Source organism: Fukomys damarensis, unplaced genomic scaffold (genome assembly GCF_012274545.1).
Source record: "Fukomys damarensis isolate Sample0158 unplaced genomic scaffold, DMR_v1.0_HiC HiC_scaffold_6, whole genome shotgun sequence".
In the NCBI taxonomy this organism is placed as follows: domain Eukaryota; kingdom Metazoa; phylum Chordata; class Mammalia; order Rodentia; family Bathyergidae; genus Fukomys; species Fukomys damarensis.
Window position 1 is genome coordinate 43,187,419 of NW_022900918.1, and position 20,152 is coordinate 43,207,570.

At 46.6% G+C, this 20,152-nt stretch overlaps 2 protein-coding genes across 5 annotated transcripts in view; one reads left to right on the forward strand and one right to left on the reverse strand.

The window, feature by feature from the left end:
* The window catches only part of Dcun1d2 (defective in cullin neddylation 1 domain containing 2), a 28,423-nt gene extending 27,365 nt beyond the window's left edge, over window positions 1-1,058 (reverse strand). For both annotated transcript variants that reach the window (XM_010619919.3, XM_010619918.2), the window contains exon 1: window positions 558-1,058. In XM_010619919.3, coding sequence (XP_010618221.1) covers window positions 558-812 — 255 coding nt within the window. In that variant the 5' untranslated portion in view covers window positions 813-1,058. The remainder of the gene's footprint in view (window positions 1-557) is intronic.
* Window positions 1,059-1,467: 409 nt separating this feature from the next.
* Window positions 1,468-20,152, forward strand: part of Tmco3 (transmembrane and coiled-coil domains 3) — a 36,146-nt gene continuing 17,461 nt past the window's right edge. Inside the window, exons 1-7 of one of the 3 annotated variants that reach the window (XM_010619913.3) lie at window positions 1,468-1,699; window positions 10,642-10,926; window positions 11,528-12,043; window positions 13,779-13,958; window positions 15,132-15,323; window positions 16,277-16,405; window positions 19,176-19,268. In XM_010619913.3, coding sequence (XP_010618215.1) covers window positions 11,600-12,043; window positions 13,779-13,958; window positions 15,132-15,323; window positions 16,277-16,405; window positions 19,176-19,268 — 1,038 coding nt within the window. In that variant the 5' untranslated portion in view covers window positions 1,468-1,699; window positions 10,642-10,926; window positions 11,528-11,599. Of the gene's footprint in view, window positions 1,700-2,016; window positions 2,090-10,641; window positions 10,927-11,527; window positions 12,044-13,778; window positions 13,959-15,131; window positions 15,324-16,276; window positions 16,406-19,175; window positions 19,269-20,152 lie in introns of those variants that run through there. The other 2 variants (XM_033760984.1, XM_010619914.3) reach the window with 2 other exon arrangements.

A 20,152-nucleotide genomic window follows, 5' to 3' on the forward strand; every position in this document is an offset into this window, starting at 1 on the left:
TCAAAGGAAAGAAAGGCTTACAGATTATAAAACTTAAAGGAAGACTGGGGCGGTGGCAAACACCTGCAATCCCAGAACTCAGGAGAATTGTGAAGACTTCAAGGCCAACCTGGACTACATACAGACCCTGTCTCACACCTTCTTTCCCCAAATTCAAGGCGAAAGACGAGAGCTCTGAATCCATCAGAGGCTAAACTAAGGGTCTACAAACTGGCAGGACCAGGAGCCTACCTGTCATGAGCTGACAGCCTCACCTGAGGCTTACCGTGTTATGAAAACTAAAAAAAAAACTTTTAAAGGAGAGTATTTTCAACCTTTTGTTACTTGTTAAAATATACAAAATTCCTGAAATGAAAATCTGGGCATTCTCCTGGAAACATCAAATAAAAACCAAGCAAACACCTCAAACATGTCAACTGTGACCTTGCGAAAAGTCACTGATAAAGTCCAGGTACCCAAAAATATCTTTATACTGTACAAGAATTTTAAAAGCGCTCTTAAAACGTCCTTACAAAGACATTTAACAGAACAAGATCCCCCACCCCCGGTCAACTTACGAGGGGCGACGGGGCAACAGTTAGAATCAAATAAACTACATGAACTTGTAGATCACTTTGACTCTGTTTTGGGATAGAGCAGGCTCCACGGAGCTGAGAGTTAATCAGCAGGGATAGGGGAGATGGGAATTCATGCTTCTGGATCTTTAACCTCTGCACGTTTAAAGTTCTTCTGAGGTTTGTTCTGTGCACCTTGCGCTGGAGCGGGGTCTGTGGGCCCCACCTCCGCGGCGAGTCCCCCCGCATCCGCCCCATCTCTAGGCAGCAGCTTTAGCTTTCCGTTTCTCTAATCCGCTCTTCCAGGTACCCTCCGCTCTCCTCCAGCCACGCTCCAGGACGAGCCCGCTAAGCGAGGACAGAGGCCCCCGGGCACGCTGTGGGTCCTCGCTTCCGGTGGCTGGGTCCTGCTCTCCTCCCGGCCCCGGCTCACCGCTCCCTTGGGCACGAGCGCGGCCCCACTCTTCCAGAGGCCGCCCGGCCTCGCGCGTGTCCGCAGGAGGGCAGCACTAGCAATCCTCCTGCCTCAGCCTTCCGAGTGCTGGGGTTATAGGCATGTGCCACCACATCTGGCTGAACTAATTTCTGATCTAATCCTTAAGACTAGAATGGTAAAACTATGATGGAATTTAAAACCCCTTGCTAATCTGCAAAACATTGTTACTGGGAATTGTCGCCAGGCTCGCGGCACCCGCTACGCTCGGGCTCCCGGCATGCCCCGCGCCGTCCCGGCCCCTCAGGTCTGCACACACCGCCTCTGGGAGCGACCAGAACCCCAGCTTCCGAGGCACCCGACAGCGTAGGGTTCGCGAGCCTCGCAGCTCTAGGAAGAGACCCCGGGACGAGGCGGAAGATCCGCTGGCCCGCGGAACTCCAGCTCCCAGCATGCACGGCGCCGCGCGGAGGCCTTCGGGACCTCCCCGCCCTCTTAAAGGGGCCGCGCCTCTTTTTCGGTGCGCAGCGGTTGATTCCGCACAAGTAGAGGGCGGCGGCCAACCTGCGCGTCGGGGTCCCGCCCCACGACTGCAGAGGAAGGGATGCGGGGAAAGTCCCCACCTAGCTCTTGGCACGCGGCACCGTGGGGCTCTTGGCCGGGACAGCTGATGTTCAGTCCGGACGTGCTGGGTGCGGCCTCCGACGTGCCGGTGAGTGCCACGGGACTCCCCTCCACGTCCCTCCTTTTTTGGGGGGGCTCCCTGTTTTGGGTCCCTCCTTCTAGCGAGGCTCCTCTTCTGGGTCTCTCCTTGGGCGGGGGCTCCCTTTCTGGGTATCCTGGCAGTTTCCCTACCAGATGTCTTCCCGGGCGGAGGCTCCCCTTCCTGGGGTTTCACTCCGTTCCCTGAACCCAGCTGCTTACAGTCTCGTGGGATCTGTGCCTTACCCTGTGTTGCGTTGATGCACGTTATTCTGGCGTCATTCACAGTGTCTTTGAAGACGTGCACTGTCTACCTTCCGGGCAGATACGCAGCGTCCTGCAGCACCTTTTCTTAAACTGAGAGTCTGGAAGGTGTCCAAGAAAACCGACAAACAGCTAGGTCGGTCTTCAAATTCCTGGGTGGCGCCTTCCTCCATAACTTCTTGGCGTGGATTTTTGTGGTAGTAACCAGTCAAATAAGTAGAGGGGACAGGGAAGGTTTGTGCTGTCCTGGGGCTTCAGTCAACCCTTGGGAGTGGGTAGACGTGGTGCACCCAGCTCCACTGTGTGGATTTTTTTACTGCTCCCCACTACTGGAATATTTACTGCGGCTGAAAGGTCTTTTATTCAGGAGTCCCCCGCGCCCCTCTCGGCTTTCCTGGCTGCAGCACAAGCAGCTGGTTGGCGTGCTTCCTCTGGCCCCTGCTGCTCTGCCCCTGCGGGTCTCACCTGGTGCTGCCTGGACAGGTGCGGCTGCTGTTTGAACACCCATTGCCCATGAAATGTGGCTCACAGGTTGCGACTCAGCCTCTGCTTGGGCATCTTTCTGTTCATTCTTTGGATCAGAACATCTTATTGTGCATCCATTACCAGTTTTTAAAAAGTGGTCTCTGTTTGAATTAACTAGTGAAATGCTTGCTTTTTCTAGTGGTTTAACTCAAACATTGTAAAGTTTTTTAATGACCTAAGAATTATTTTTTCCTTCTTATTAACTTGTTCTTCAATTTTACTAATAAGATATGGACATTATATTTATTTTTTTTTCTTTTATTGAGTTTATTGGTACATTTTAGGTATACAGTACAATTACGTTCATTATTGGGATCTTGTACCTTTACATGACAGGTCTTGGTTCTCATTTTTTTACCCTTGTTCGTGCCCTCCCTTCACCCCCTCCTCCCCTCCCCATTTACAAACACTTTATTTCCATTTTTTCATTTTGTCATATCTTTCTTTTCCCTTATTACCTTTCCCCTACCCTTCCCATTTTCTCTACATCTTTAGCTCTTTTCTTCCTATTTCACATGGTCAATTATCTCATTAGGATCTCATGTACTATTATAGTTTTTCACACCAGAGAAACCCATTCGGTATTTACACATGTGTGACTTATTTATTTCACTTAGGAGTATATCCTTAATATGTATCCATTTTCCTATGAATGAATCTAATTTCTCATTCTTTATGACTGAGTAGTACTCCATTTTATAGGAAAACCACATCTTCTTTATCCAGTTTCCAATTGATGGGCAGATGGGCTGTTTCCAAGTTTTGGCTATTACAAACTGTGTGCCGCTATAAACATTGGTGAGCATATATCACTGTGGTATGATTCTTTTAATTCTTTTGGAAAGATACCCAGCAGAGGGATGGCTGGGTCAAATGGACCCTCTAGTCCCAGCTCTTTGAGGTATCTCCATATTGATTTCCATAGTGGTTGCACTAGTCTGCACTCCCACCAACAATGGAGAAGGGTTCCTTTCTCCCCACAACCCCGCCAACATTTGTTATTGGTTGATTTCTGATAGCAGACATTCTTTGTGGGGTGAGGTGGGATCTCAGTGTTGTTTTCATCTGCATCTCTCAAATGACTGGACATTATATTTATGAATCATGTACTTTATTTTTTGGTAACTGTCAGCTGTATTTATGAGATTATCATAAGTAGTCTTTAAGAAATACATTTTAAACTTTAAAATAAGTCTTGAAGTTAAGTCCTCCCTATTGCATTGATCTCATCCTCCTTTCTTTGAGGTAGGATCTCACTGTGTAGCTCAGACTGGCTGTGAATTCACTATGTAGCTGAGGGTGGCCTCAAACTCACAGTGACCCTTCTGTTTCAGCCTCCCAAGGTCCTGGGATCACAGGTGTGCGCCACCGTGCTCAGCAATCTCATCCTCCTTTGTTAACTCTCTGGTGCTGAACTTGGAAGTGTTGGTAGTGTCATTAAAAAACTCTAATTTTAAGTCATTTACTTCAAATAATCCTCATATGTCCCCTTTTTCAGGGGAAACTAAATAACTATACAGACATCAGACATATTAATCGTGTTCCTTCCACACCTACCCCTACTCCATGGACTTCCCTGCCCACAGTCTGGGCTGGTTGCCTTGGTCAATACATGTCCTTCCCCTTCCGGGTGTGTGTGTGTACAAACTAGGGCAAACCTGGGTGGAGCCCTGGACTAGGCTGTCCTCAGAGCTGGGACAGTCAGGAGAGGGAGTCCACCATGACCTTTCTGTTATCTTCTCCATGATCCTGGCATCTTAACCGCCATGGGGACAGCATAGTCAGGTTTGTCCTCAGCAGTTTGACCTTTAGTAGTTTGATCTGTTGAGTATGAAGTAATGGTTCCAGTGGGTCCGAAGGAAGAGAGGATGGCAGGGCTCTGCAACTACAGGAAGCAGAGTGTGAGGTTCCCGACTCAGGTCTAAGGGTGTATAAATAATTCCAAGTTCATGTTTTAAGTATGTTCCTCATCAGAAAAAGAGAGTAGATGCATGCTGCTTTGGCCTCCTGTTTCCTGAAGTGACTGATATCCGATAAGGGTTTAGGCTCTGATCCTCCTGTGTTCTGCAGGAGATGAAGCAGTTGGTGCTGCCTACATTTGTGATGGAGCCTCAGAAGCCAGAGGATTTAGGAGGAGTCTTAGTTACCTTTCTTGTTGCTGAGACAAAATACACCCAAAGTTAAAGGGGGAAAGGTTTATTTTTGGCTCATAGTTTGTAGAGGTTTCATTTCATAATTGACTGGCTCCAAGGCAGGGTGGTGTGGCAGACAGGCATTGCAGAGGAGAAACAGTTCATGGCAGGCAAAAGGTAGCAAAACAAGCGAGGACCACCACAGCTCTGTCTGTCAGGCTACTTAGGACAGGTAGCACTGACACCCTCAATTTTGGTGCCCTTGAACTTGGCATTGCATCATGGATCAATCCCAGCATCACATACTCTAGATCCACCAACCTTTGAAAAAACCCTACCTGTGACTGCATGAGGCTTTTGGGGGCCATCTAGACACAACCATGACATTCTACCCCTGTCTCCCCAAAGATTCATGCATATCTCTTTATGCAAAAGGCGACTTAGTCCACCTCTAAGAGCTGCCAAAGTCCTAGCAGTTTTAGCATTGCTGAAAAGTCCAAGTCTCTGTGAGCCCTTGTACAGATGAAAAGAAAGTTAAACACTTCCAATATTCAGTGGCACAAGGTAGACATTTCCACTCCAAAAGTTACAAATGGGGGAATAGGAAGGAATGAGAACAAAGCAAGACCAAAATCCAGCAGGGCAAGCCTTAAATCCCACAGTTCCCCTCTTAGCATCCCCAGAAATCTGTGGCAAGTTGTGAGCTCCAGAGAGCTTGGGTGGCTCTGCTGCATGGCACTGCTAGTGGTTGTAGCTCCCTTGGCTTCTCTCTGGGGCTGGCTCTGCTTGCTCTTTGCAGTTTTTCTCAGATGATCCTTGTTCCTGGATTTTCCAAACGTCTGGGGTCTTCACTGTACCTTCGGCTTCACACTCTCAGCTTCACACACTACTCTCCACAGGGTGTACTGCCTGGGCTCCCAGGCCTTTTTCTGAAATCTGGGTGGAAGTTTTCCTGACCTCACAACTCTTGCATTCTGCATGCATCTAAAACCAGAGCCATGTGGATGATGCCAGGGTCTGCTGCCAGCTGGAGCAGTGGCCAGGCTTCCTTCTGTCTTGACTGTAGGAGTTGAGGGCCTAGGAACCAAATCCCCAGCAACAAATTCCCTGGGCTGCATCATTCTGGAACATGGTGCTCTGGGACTCTCACGGCAGTCTTGGATGGGGGATGTAGCTCTGGTGGTGGGCATGCCTGGCAAGTGCAAGGTCCTGAGTTCAATTCTTGTTACTATGAAAAAAAAAAAAACACCACAAATGGGCCGGGGACCAGCTTGAGGACCGTGCCTGCAGTCTTGGATGGGGGATGTAGCTCTGGTGGTGGGCATGCCTGGCAAGTGCAAGGTCCTGAGTTCAATTCTTGTTACTATGAAAAAAAAAAAAACACCACAAATGGGCTGGGGATCAGCTTAGTGGCACTGTGCTGTCCTCACAAGAACAAGGTCAAGAGTTTGATCCACGGTACCCAAAAAACCCCACAAATCAAAGCAGTCTTTCACCTTTTCAACTCTGAGGCTGCAAAAGGTGGAGTCCTGCTGGTTCTTATGAGGTCCTCAGACTTTTTTCTTCTGTTTGTTCTCAGCAATCAAGATCTCAGCTCTGTCTTTTCAGTCCACAGCTTTCCTGGAGCTTCCTTTCTGGCCAAACTCAAAATGTTTTAAATCATTCTTCTGGGCTCCTTGTTCTTGATTCTCAACATAAATCTGGCTAAAAGCCCCAAACAGTAGCCATGCCACCACCTCAACATTAGAACTGTCTTGATTGGCCAGGGGTTTAGCTCAGTGGTTCCGCCACCTGCCTTCTAAGCTCTGGTTCGATCCCCAGTACCCCCCCCAAAAAAAAAACTGTCTTGAAATTTCTTCTGCCAGATTAATTAGTCCCCTACCCTTAATCTCAGGCTTGGTCAGTCTCTGGACATGAGAAAAATGTGGACAAACTTTCTGCCAAGCCATAGCACACTTCACCTGGAGTGTAACAGCCGATTCAGTCTCTTTCTTCCCAGCAGAAAGAGTCTGGTGTTTACCGGCGCATTTTAATCAGCATTCTGGTCTTTTGAGCTCTGATTATAATCTTCCATTAAGTTCAGCCTAAGACATTCCAGCTCTGTTTTTTCAGCTGGCATTTCCGAACCTTTCCTAACTCTTCCCCTTCCCACAAGCCAGTGCCAAAGGCTCTGAAACCATGTGATCAGGTACAGTCACAGCACTGACCCCACTTCTCTGGTACCTAATTTAATCTTAGTTATTTTTCTTGTTGCTGAGACAAAATATCTGACACTCAAAGTTAAAGGGGAAAGATTTATTTAGCTCACAGTTCATAGAGGTTTCAGTCCATAATCAGCTGACTCCAAGGCAGGGCGGTGTGGCAGACAGGCATCAGAGGAGAAACAGCTCATGGCAGGCAAAAGGTAGCAAAACAAGCAAGGACCGCCACAGCTCTATCCCTTATATCTTATCCAGGATACTTAGGGTGGGTAGCACTCACACCCTTAATCCTAGTGCCCTGAATCATGCACCATTCATCAAATCCAGCATCACACACTCTACATCCAGCCACTCTGAAAAAGCCCCACCTATGACTATATGAGGCTTTGGGGGGGACACCTGAACACAAGCTATAACAGGAGGAGTCTCTAACCTTGGTGACTTTGCTTTGAGAACCTGACTTAGAGATTGTTATGCAATAAATGTTATGCATCATTTCTAAATTAATAAAATAATATAATCAATAGAGCAGTAAAGTAAGGGTAATGTGGTTTGATTTAAAATGATTTTAAACTACAAGTATTGGAAGTTTTGGGGCTGTTTTTGGAGTAGATTTAATGGTGAGCCCATCTTTTTATTCTGATTTAAGGCATTTATGACAATCCTAATCAAATACTCACTTTAAAAGTCAATGTTGTGATTCTTGTGCACCACATGTTGATTTGCTGTTCCTCTAAATGAAAATTAGCCTGGAGTTTGTAGCAGCGGATCTCTGTATATACTGAAAGTGAAATATAAAAATGTTGGGAGCCATCAGTGGTGATCATTACCTCTATACAGATTGTGTGTGAAGACTGTTATAGAGTCACGTACAATTTTGAGAAGTGCTTTAGAGAAATCAGGTGGAGTAGGTGATTTGCTCCACTTTCTCCAGGGGTAGCACCTTGCAAGTCTGGGCTAGAAGCAGGAAGTTGCCGCTGGGACTAGAAGCAGGAAGTTGCCGCGGGGAGAACCTGTGGGTCTGCTTGGACTTTACCAGCTCTGTGTGAGCCCTGGGTGGCTGGGAGTGAGCACTGCCCTCCCCCAGTGCATCCTGGGTATGTCCATTCCTGCATCGCCCCTCCTCCTCTTCACAGTCACCTCCTCCCCTTCCCTACTGTGCTGCATCTCGGGGTGTGTGTGTGTGTGTGTGTGTGTGTGTGTGCGCGTGCATGTGGTACCGGGGTACTGGGGATTGAACCCAGGGCCTTCACACTGCCCTACATTCCTAGCCCCACTAAGTTACCCACACTGGGCTGGAACTTGTGATCCTCTTGCCTCAGCCTTCCAGTTGCTGGGATTATAGACTGCACACCACAACCAGCTTGTGTTGTCAATGAGATTATGAGTCAGTCCCATGGTGTGTGACCGGGGAATTGGTGTTCAGCCGGGGTCTGTCCCTGCTGCTGTTTGGGTCAGTATTGTAGCTTAGAGGAATCCATTGTCTTAGTAACTATCAGTAACAATAACAAAATACCACCAAAGCGAAAATATTTACTCATTTTACTGCATTTGACTCAGCAGTAGGGCTTTTGTGGGCAGGTCTGAAGGTAAAATGAAATGAGCTTGTGAAGGAGTGGTTCATGTTTTAAGGGTGTATAAATGATTCCAAGTTCATGTTTTTAAGTATGTTCCAGTGGAAAATATCAGTGTAACCACCACTGAAATCCTTAACTATCAGTGTCTCCTCATAAAAATCAGTAGGTTCCTTAGGTATGGCATAGAAGGATTCATTAATTCCAGGAAGATGGAGGAAGAAACCAGAAGTGAGTGTAGAGAGGTGTCATCACACCACAAACTGTGTCGCAAGTGGTTATTCTGAAGTGTGAAACTGTGAAAATCACTTTTCTCCAAAAGTTTTCTTGTAGGAAAGTGGGAAGCACAAGGAACATCTCTGATTCCATCCTGGTTCTGGAAGACATTGAAAGCGTTTTTTTTTGTTTTTTTTTTTTTTTTTTTGAGACAGAATCTCACTACATAGTTGAGACTGACCTAGAACTCACTATGTAGCCCAGGCTGGTCTCGAATTCACAGTGATCCTCCTGCCTCAGCCTCTGAAGTACAGGGATTACAGGCCTGTGCCACCACACCTGGCGAAAGTGCATTTCTGAGGTAGGAGCAGTCTTTTGCCAGAGAAGCAAAGGCACTGAGCAGCTGACTAGGTCTTAAGTTAAGAGATCAGTGCAGGGCCAGGAATTTAGCTCTGGTTCCAGTGCCTGCCTCGCAAGCACAAGGACCTGAGTTCGATCCCTGGTACCAAAAAAATAAAATAAAGAGATCAGTGCATTTACTCAGTAGGGACGGAGAGCTTGTTTTTCAAGTAGTTTCGTGTACCTGAAGTTTTTGTGAATCCTGATCAACAACACAGTGACAGGAGCAGTGTATCTTCCTGACCCCTAGGTGCTGATTGAGGAGGAGTGCTTACATTCTCCATGTGGTGTCAGCGAGCCCTTTTGGAGCTGAGCCACTAAAAATGCACTGAAACCCAACACAACACTCTCTTCTATTCTGTCTTTCTTTTTCTTTTCTTTTTATTTTATTGAGATAAGGTCTTGCTAAGGTGTCCAAGCTAGCCTTGAAATTACTGTCTTCTGCTTCAGCCTCCTGAGTAACTAGGATTACAGATGTGAGCTATTGTGCTTGGTCTGACACTTTTTTTTTTTAGACAGGGTCTTGCTATGTAGTCCAGGCTGGACTTAAACTCATAGTGATCCTCTTGCCTCAGCCTCCCGAATGCTGGGATTACAGGTATGTGCCACTATACCTGGCACACCTCCCCCTTTAAGTAGTGTATCATTTCTTGGTGACTTTTGGTTGTCATTCCTGGACATCAGTGACTTTCCTGTTGTCTACCACAGTGTCATTTTAGGCTCTATTGAAGCACACACAGCAACATAACCCTTGTTATATAACCTGGCCTCTAGGCTTTGAAATTTTAGGCTTGGTTTTGTAAGGCTGGTACTGGTCCCAGCTTGGTGTGTTCAGAATGTGATCTCTAGAAGTGTTACACTCTTACTTTTGCTGTATATAATGTACTCCACCTGGAAAACCAGATTAAATAGCTTCGAAATGGGGTTAGCAGTGAAAGTAAATATGCCTATATATCTATTAGGAAGTGTCTCTGGAGAGAGAAGACACAGTGTGTGTGACCGTTGCATAGGCCTTCTTTTTTTTGGTACTGGGGTCAAACTCAGGACGTTGAACTTGTGAGGTAGGTAGCAGCACCACTGGGTTAAATCCCTGGCCCTGCGTAGGCCTTCTTTTTAAAAAATTTTTATTTATTTATTTTTTGTCCCTGCCCTCCCTTCACCCCGTCTTCCCCTCCCCGCCTACAAACACTTTGTTTCCATCTTTTCTTTATTCTCACATTTTTTTCTTTCCCCTTATTACCCCTCCCCTACCCATCCCACCTTCCCTACACCTTTAGCCCCTTTCTTCCCATTTCACATTGTCAGTAATCTTATTAGGATCTTATGTATCATTGCAGTTTATTCAGACCAGAGAAACTATTCAGTATTTACACATGTGTGCCTTATTTATTTCACTTAGGAGTATATCTTCCATATGTATCCATTTTCCTATGAATGAGTAGAGATGCGTAGGCCTTCTTGATGTGACAGTCCATCCATTGGCAGCTGCTGTTGAGGGTGTAGGTGTTATACAGTAATGTTTTGTTTTTTGGTATAATCCTTTGTGGCCAGGGGTTTCCTGGCTATCAGATTCCATGCATATTTTTTAGAGCTTACCTTTATTCTCACCTTTATTCCTTCTTCCTTTCTTCTGTTTTCCAGCCTCTGAGATTGTCCTTTCATAGTGACCTTTGCTGACTGCTGTTCCCACCTGCTGCCTAAACATGCTTTTGCCTGGGTTCAGCCCTGCCCTCTGCCCAATGTCATCGAGACACCCTGGTCACAGCTGGCCCCTTACCTGCGCCGCGAGCCATCACTCACAAAAAAACGTGTTTCAGAAAGCAGGTTCTTGCCTGTGCTGAACGTGCCGGGAGATATTGCTGTGTGTTGCTTTAGATCTTCCTACAGCGCAAGCAAGAAGGAGTCTGGATTTCAATGATAGAAAAGGTTTGAACATTTAATAAGTCCTATAGTTCCACGTATGGTTGTATTTTTGTAATTTTTTTCCTATCCTGATGTCTTATTAGCACTTAATGGTTGAATTTGCAAATTTGACCACCCTGCAAATGATCCTGTAGAGTGAACAGAGAGGCCGAGCAGGCCCCTCAGGATCCCGGGAGATTTCCTTTCTGGAATGTTCCTGAGCAAGACCTGCTTCCTGTCACTGCACTCCCTGCCAATGGGGAAGCTGGTGGTATTTTCTGGTCTTTGATGTGTGAACCCTCGTAAGTAGGACTGGCTTTAACCTTTTGCGTGTGGTAAATATACGCTAATCAGTTTAACACAGCGTTTCGACCAACTTGCATGTGGTAAATATATGAAGCCAGGTTTTCTTTTTTTACTTGCCTCTAAAATCAGATGTAATTAACCTCTACTTTATACCAGGCACTGTAAGAGGAGGTGCTTTAACTATTGGTGTTTGATTTTAATGTAGGAATAGTAAGTAGTTAAGATTTTGCTATAAGGTGACAGTTTTCTGGATGTAATAAGTACTTTAACTCTGAACTTGGTAGCGATGAGTCATTGTGAAAATAAACTTGTTTTTCAGTGGACAGTACACATCTAAAATGCAGGCTGTCTGTGACCTTCCTTGGCCTCCCTTGCCTGCTCTGCTTGGATCATGAGGGTGTTGGAGGAGAATCTCTTCTGGGTGCTGCTCCCAGTCCTTCACCTGCTAGTGAGTGCTGCGGAGCATGAGGAGGTGGCAAAGCATGTGATCAAGTTGCACCGTGGGAAGGGAGCCACCGCTGCCCACAGGAAGCAGTGGGTGCTGGACAGCTGCCGGAAGCTCACTGGGCTCCTGCGGCAGAAGAATGTGGTTCTGAACAAACTGAAAAATGCAATCCGAGCAGTGGAAAGAGACGCTGGTCTGTCGGACGAGGAAAAGCTGTTCCAGGTGCACATGTTCGAAATCTTCCAGAAAGAGCTGAATGAAAGTGAAAACTCAGTGTTCCAGGCCATCTATGGGCTGCAGAGAGCCCTTCAGGGGGATTACAAGGATGTCGTGAACATGAAGGAGAGCAGCAAGCAGCGGCTGGAGGCCCTGCGGGAGGCCGCCATCAAGGTGAGCTGCCAAGCTGGGGGTAGTGCAGCGTTGCAGAGGGTGTGATCTGTCAGGGCACATGTCCCACAGGAGGCGAGGATACCCTGATTTGCTGCATGGCGGCTGCTGTCACCACGCACAGGAGGACCCATCCCCAGTGCTTTTCTGTCAGGGCAATCAATGCCTGCCGCTTGGCTTGTGGTCATAGACGCTGGGTGGGGCAAGGAAGGTCATCTCATGCAGTGATGTCCTTGCTGCTCGGTCCCGAGGGATTTTGATGTAAGGATGATGGGACCTTGACCCATGAGATGCAGTCCATAGAACACAAAGTGTCTGTCCTTGAGCAGCGCTCAACTGTATTTGTAAATACGATTAACATTTGTTTCTTTCCTGCAAGGAATTCCTTTCATTGTGAAGCTTGGCTGTCTTCAATGTCCACATACTGAAAAAAAAACATTAAAATTAGTTTTAAACAAATGCTTACCTTTAAATTCAGGACTTTGATCAAATATACATTTAAGATGATAAGAAGAAACTATTGCTATATCTGATGAGGTAGGGTTTGTATTTTTTAAGCAGTTGTTTTAGGTACCTGTTAGAAGCCAGGCACCACGCCAAGCACTTAAAACACAAAGTACCATTTCATCTTCATAAAAAAACCCACTATTATTACAAGGCTTGGGAAGTAGAGACTATAGATACATTAAACTTCCTTTACCAAGACATGGTAATCCAGGAGACACTGGATGGAACATTTAAATCAAGGCTTCTGGTATCCCTGATGCAGCTGTCCTGCCTTTGTCCCTGCAGCTGCCCTCAGGGACAAAAGGCCGTGTACTTGCACTGGTGTCACTGTCTCACAGGCTCCTGGACAGTCAAGACAATGTGATTCCTTGATTTTAAGTCGGAATCCTTAGGAGAGTGCAGATTTGTGGCCCTTCTGTTAGGAAAGAGGCAAAGATGACTTGTGGCATCTCCAGGAGTTTCAGATTTCGGGCTCCTGCTCAGGGCCCTGACATGCTCAGCATGGGCATGGCAACTTTGGTAGAGGGGCTGAGACAGCCACAAAGTAGCCATGTTTATGGGTGCTGCCTGCTACCACCCTGTCCCAGCCTGGCCTACCCCTTCAGATGTAAGTAAAAACTGTAATGTTAAGTTATTGATTAAATATTATTGTAGCTGGGTGTGGTGGTGCACACCTGTAACCCCAGTACTCGGGAGGATGGCTATGAGTTTGAGGCCAGCACGCACTACATAGTGAGTTCAAGGCCAGCCTGAACTACGTAGAATGACCCTGTGTCAAAAAAAAATTGTATAAAATACATTTACTAAATTCTGTTACCAGCACCACCCATCAGTTTTCAAATAACTCTGGTTCTACATGTTTACATGTGTTTGTGGAATGACCCCCCCACACACACACACTCACACTGGGATTTTGATGGCATCCTGATTAGAAATTCAGAAAATAGCTCAGTGTCCATGTGCCATAGCTGTTTTGGGGTACTCAGCAGGCAGTTCTGTGAGCAGACCACCTGCAGGGAGGAGAGACCCATTGTAGGATGATATCCCCTTGAATGTTGTGAGGTGACTTGCCCTGTACATTGTGGTTACCTAGGACAGCAGTTAAAGTCCACCTGCATGAGGTGGGTGCGTGAACTCAGAAGCAGCTGTGGAGCTGGTCAGACCTGAGCCAGAGTGGGTCCAAGGATGACATCTCAATGACTCTCACTCTTCGTTTCTTACAAATGCATAGGAAGAGACTGAATATGTGGAACTTCTTGCTGCAGAGAAACACCAAGTGGAAGCCCTTAAAAATATGCAGCATCAAAATAAGAGTCTGTCTATGCTAGATGAGATTCTTGAAGATGTGAGGAAGGCTGCTGATAGGCTGGAGGAGGAGATAGAAGAGCATGCTTTTGATGACAACAAATCAGTAAGAACCTTCTTCACAGCCTGCTGCCAGCTGAGCTGCTTTGGTGGAGATGTGCCTGAAAGCTGGTGAGAGTGTGAGTGCGTGCATGTGTGTGTGTGTGTGTGTGTGTGTGTGTGAGGGAGAGAGAGAGAGAGAGAGAGAGGGAGAGAGAGAGAGAGGAGGTTGACAATGGAACAAGCTGGGACACTTGTGTGTCACACAGAAAATCACATGACCTGGTCTCTAGAAGTAAGCTAGTTATCCTTTTTTTTTTTTTGGCACTGGGGATCAAACTCTGAACTTTGCTCTTGCAAGGCAGGTGGCAGAACCACTGAGCTAAATTCCTGTCCCCCTCCTTTTAAAAAATATCCTTAATTTTTTTTCAAGCCATGCTTGTTGGCACATGCTTGTAATCCCACCCCTCTTAGAGGCTGAGGCAGGAGGATTGCAAATTCAGGCCCAACCTGAACAATTTAGTGAGACATTGTCTCCGAATTTTTAAGAAAAGGACTGAGGTGCCTAAGTCCCTAGGTTAAATCCTTAGTACTGCTAAAACAGAAGAAAAAGTTTTTTTTGAAATATGGTATTGCTGTGTAGCACAGGCAGGGCTTGAACTTGCAGCAATACTCCTGCCTGAGCCTCCTGAGTACTGAGATTACAGGCATGGGCCACCATTCCTGGCAACTCCATCAGAGAATCTATTCTGTAAGTGCTTTGCAGAAGACAGTGCTATATCAGAAGCAGGATTTGGGCTGCTCGCTTGTCATGTGTTAGGACCCTAAGAAAGAATTGGGATGGGTGCAAGTAAACTGACCATAGATCTTAGGATGGATCTACAAAAAGGCATAGGTCATCTTTTTCACTGATCAGAGGGAGAGCACGGAAAAACGGGGAAGAGAATAAAAAGAGTAAAGAGAAGGGTATTTAAAAATGCACTAATTCTGGGAATAGAATCTCTTCTAAGTATTTTAAGAACTATGAAATTTTGAAAGTATTCGCCTACATGGAGTGAGCAGATGTTGGCAGTGGTGGCAGTCCTAAACATTCCCACCCTTAAACCCTTCACCTGGAGAAACGACCTCATCAGTGTCCCTGAACAAAGGTCACTCTCTGCCGCCTCCCCTGCCCCTGCCCTTCTGTTGAGACAAGGGGTTGAGTGTGGGGTTCTGCTGCCCAGTGCTGCCTACTCCATAGGTCAAAGGTGTCAACTTCGAGGCAGTTCTGCGGGTGGAGGAGGAGGCGGCCAGTTCAAAGCAGAACATCACAAAGCGGGAGGCTGAAGATGGTCTGGGCCTCAGCATGCTGATCGACTCACAGAACAACCAGTACATCCTGACCAAGCCCCGAGATGCCACTATCCCGCGTGCAGACCCCCACTTCATCAAGGCAAGCCTGGCACAGCCTCCCAGGGCCAGCGGGTGGGCCGTGACCGATGGGCCTCATCGGAGTGAGTGGCCTTCCGCCTGACAGTGTCTCTCAGGGCCGTGGCTTTAGACAATTTTTCTTAATTTTTTTCTAAATTTTTTTCATTAAATGAAATTTCATTCTGTTTTTGAGAATTTGGAATTTGGAATTATTCTGATGGGATTAAAGCTTCAATTATCTGTAGTTTCATAAGACACCGAGGCGGGAAGATTTCTGGAGACCAGGAGTTCGAGACTAGTCTAGGCAACATTATAAGACCTCTATTCAAAAGGAATAAAATAAAACAAAAGCTATTTTTACTAAAATAGAAAGCTTCTATGGTGTAGAGGAGTTTGTGCTCATACCTGGCCTCCTTCAGACATGGAGGGTGAGGCAGGACTCCAGCAGCCACCAGTGTCCCACACCTCTGACCCCAGGAGCCGGGTCCAGGAAACAGTGACTGCTGTGCGGTCGGTGGGCCTGGGCTGCAGCTCTCGGGGACGCCTGGCAGCTCCAGTCCGTGGCCAGGTCTGCGCAGAACCCCTAACACTGGAGCCTTGTATGGGAACAGGAGCCCAGACAGAGGGCCCAGTCCGCCCTGTTGGGGGCCCCTTCGGGGCTGAGCCCACAATGTGGTGCTGTCTCGTTTTGACTGGAGTCTGCGCCCTGCCTTTGGTAGTGTTCTCTGTGAAGCGCATTCTTCTCTCCCTTCACGATGAGTTAGCAGAGCTGAGGAGCTGTTTTGAGGCCCGTGGGCGCCCTGTTCGCACCACTCCCTCTCAGTGCCTCTACACCCCTGACGAACAGAACTCCTCTCAGCCCTGCTGTCTTTCTTTCATCTGTAGAGATGATGTTGGGCCCTCTGTCTTGTCCTGCTCTTCTTGTCGCCCAGCTGCTAGCTGAGATGGGTTTCTCATGTGTTTATCCCACATCAGGACATTGTCACCATAGGAATGCTGTCCCTGCCTTGTGGCTGGCTGTGCACAGCAATAGGACTGCCCACCATGTTCGGGTACATCATCTGTGGTGTGCTCCTGGGGCCGTCGGGACTGAACAGCATCAAGGTGAGAACAACATTTAATTCTTGTGGTGTCTAGAAGGATGCAAAGGACACACACAGACACTGAAGGCTCTGGCTTGTGTCAGCGAAGAGACCAGTGTCATTCTCCATGCTTAGAGATGCCCTTGGAGGGTCTTGTTTTTTAGTGAGGGTGGTTTGGCTGGAGGAAAGGCCCTGTCCTCTCTCTAAGTTGCATTTGTTTTAAAGATTCCATATCTTTAAGTTCAGGTGCTGCAGTGGCCACACCAACCTCAAATGCTGAAAGCAGCTAATGCTGGGCTTGGCATGTTTTAAAGAGGTCACGACCCAGGGCAAAGCTCCTGTCTTGAGAGGCAGCCAAGGCCCAGACTGCTTTTGCCATGGCTGCTTGTGGAGCAGGTTGCTGTACCCAGCACACATGGATCTACCTGGGAGGAAGGAAGGGATGCCAGAGGTGCTGTGCACACACCTAAATGGGCAGGTGGGAAGAGGATGTGTGGGGGAGCAGGAGATGGGTGAGACAGCATACCTCACAGTCTCCCATCCTCTCCAGTGAACCTAGTGTGGTGGCAGGGGAGGCAGGCAAGGAAGAGCAAACCTGGAGTCAGGTTGGAAGAACTCAGTGATTTCCCTAGATGGAAGCACAGCAGAAGGGTCTGAAGAGGTGGCCACACAAGATCAATCTTACAGCAGATAAGCACTGGACAGGCCAGAGCCAGTCCATCTGGCCATCTCAGGCTGAAGCTTTGGGCCCTCCAGGGAGCAGTGAACATCACTGACATGCAGTCCCACAGCCTTGCGAGAGCCCACCAGCACTCAGCTGGGCACAGTGGGCTCTTTTCAGAGCTGTCCTCTGCACTCACTGGCTTTGCCATGTTGTTCAGAGCACTATGAAAAGCCTCTCTGGCTCTCCCACCCTTATCAGAGTGTGACAAGCAAACACAGGTCTGGCTGGAGAGGTTGCTCACAGCAGGAGGGAGGGTAGGATGGTGGGTAGCAGCACAGCTGGGTGCTGCAGGCAGCCTGACCTCAGGAGGCAGTCACTGTGGAAAGGTAAGGTGGATGTGAGTAGGTAGGAGAGTCCCTGGAAAAGACAGTTGTACCAAAACACTCATCTCCTCCACAGGAAATTTGCCAGGTTTTTATTTGCCACAATGAGAAACACAGGCTTGAGTATGTTATTTTGAAGTCATAAGTCACAGTTTGATAAGAAAAGGAAAGAAAAATAAAAGAAAAAGTAACAGAAAGGAAGCCTAAAGATAAGAAGATGTCAAAAGAGGGCTGGGGCTATAGCTCAGTGGCATAGCGTCTGCCTGGCAAGAGCAAGGTCCTGAGTTCAATCCCTAGAAGTTTACTAAAAAAAAAAAAGAGAGAGAAGATGTCAAAAAATAAAAGCAAACAAGCATCTGGCATAACAGTAAATAAAAGTGGAATAAACTCTCCTATTAAAAGGTAGAGGCTTATACATGGTATCCCAAGAAAAATACTATAAACAGGAGATTCAATAAAAATAAAGCAGTTAAGTAAGGTGTAGTGGATTGACTATTGGTCAACTTGTAACATCCAGATAACTGAATCAGTGTGGTCTGGGCATGGAGGATCCACCTGAAGATTGTTACCAATAGCCATAAAAAGAGAACTGGAGGGGAAGATGGGGGCTGTTGGTTTTCTAGGAGAAGCTTGCCCTGGATGGTTTTCCCGATGCGAACGAGGCTGTTCTCATCGGAGGAGGAGCTCAGGACCCCATAGTTGCTGGGAATGTCTGCTGTTCTCATCAGTGGAGCTCTGATCTTCATCGTGAGCATCGCTTCCTGGCTCCAATGTGGATCCCACAGTCTGGTGGCACATATCCTTTGTCTTAGGATTTTCTGGCTTCCACCACTGGCCTTTGGGACTTCCAGGTGCAGATCCTCAATACAGACAAGCATGAGACACTGCCGTGGGCTCTGGACCACTGGCTGGACTCGAGGAGGACACTGCCTTGGACTCTAAGCCGTTAGCTGGACTTGTGTGGGAAACTCCCGGGATCCAGGCCCTCAGCTGAATGGGGACTCTTTAATCTCTTGCACTACTTTTCATTTGACTCTTTGGGTAATTATCGTAAAATAACCTTATAAGTTATGTGTCCTGTATTTAATGTATTGCCTCCCTCAATCCTGCTGACTACAACAGTAAGGTTAAAACTTAGATACAAATAAAAGCACGACGGGAATCCTAACACAGGAATTCTGCTCACACTGGAGTCAGGAACTCCTGTACAGTGGAGGCACTTACGAAACTATGCAGCTAGGAGGCATAATAGAGATTTAAAATTCTGTGTACTGTTTACTTATCTAGTATAATAATGTTAAAAATAAGTAGCAGATGAAGAATCAAAACAAATACAGAGTCCAGTATATCAGAACTTGTGGGGCATGGCCACAAGCCTGGTGCTCATGAGAACACTTAGCTGCCAGACAGGTTGAACTCCCAGCAGGAAGCTTGTGGATGGCCAGGCACAAGCTTGGTCCCAGAGAAGGCTGAAGAAAGCAGAAGACAGAAGTGGTGATGAATTTGAAAGTTGATGAACTGAAGGGGTTTTTAGAAAACAAAATGAGAAATATTTCTCTGGCTAATCAAGAAAAAGGGGGAAGCAGGAAATCAAAATGACCTCAGTTATAGAAGTTCAGAGGATTCATTTCTTTAAAAGAGCACTGTTTTGGTGGATGCTCCACTAAATTTGCAAGTATATCTGGTGGAGTGCATGCAGTACGTTCAGCCTAAAGTGACTTGGCTGTTATTTTCTTGCTTTCCAGTCTATTGTACAGGTGGAGACATTAGGAGAATTTGGAGTCTTCTTTACTCTTTTTCTTGTTGGCTTAGAGTTTTCCCCAGAAAAACTGCGAAAGGTAAGGCCTCAATCCTTTATTGCCCTTAAGAAACTGCACATCAAAGGGTTTCAATTTCTTCACTTCTAACATTTATTGACAACTTAACTATCACATTACTTTTAGGATAGACTGTGATATTTTAGTGTGGTATTATTAAAACATAAATTTGTAAAGAAAAATACAGGGTTTGAAAAAGTTAAAATTCAACAAATGAAATTAACTTCCATGTGGCTAATTCTAGACAAGAGCTGAGATGTAATATTTGAATTTTAACTGTTTAAAGATGAAGTGTCCTTGACAGTGAATATTCAGTGTGTTACCGTAGTACACAATTCCAGAGATGGGCATGCATTAATTAGTGCTACTTCAGCAGATACCTCACAGATGAGGAAAATAGTGATAAACAGTGGGGTGATCAGAGAAAGGCTGGAGTAAAGACAGATTCCCTGGCACCAGTTAGTGTGTTATTGCTTGTGTAGGGGAGGTGTCTGTAGGCTGGAGACCTTTGAAGGCAGCCCAGCAGGTGCAGGAGAGGCTATACACACTCGGCCATCTAATCTTTGACAAAGGAACCAGTGGGTCTCCTGGGTCTCTATGAGAGGAGGGATCCAAGTGTGAGTTTGGAGCTTTATCCATGAAAAGAATTTTGACTTCTCTTTGTAATTTGCTTAAGAAAGATTGGAGCAAAGCTGAATTTCTGGTGGTTAATTTCTTGTTGGAATATTATATAGCCGTTAATATAGTATCAGAATTGTAAAGCAACAAAAAATGAGTGTTAAAGCACTAAACCTAAAGAGGAAGAAAATGAAGGCAGATATAGTGGCACACCAGTAATCCCAGCTGCCTGAGGGCTGAGACTGAAGGATTGTGACTTTTGAGGCCAGCCCAGGCAACCTAGTGAG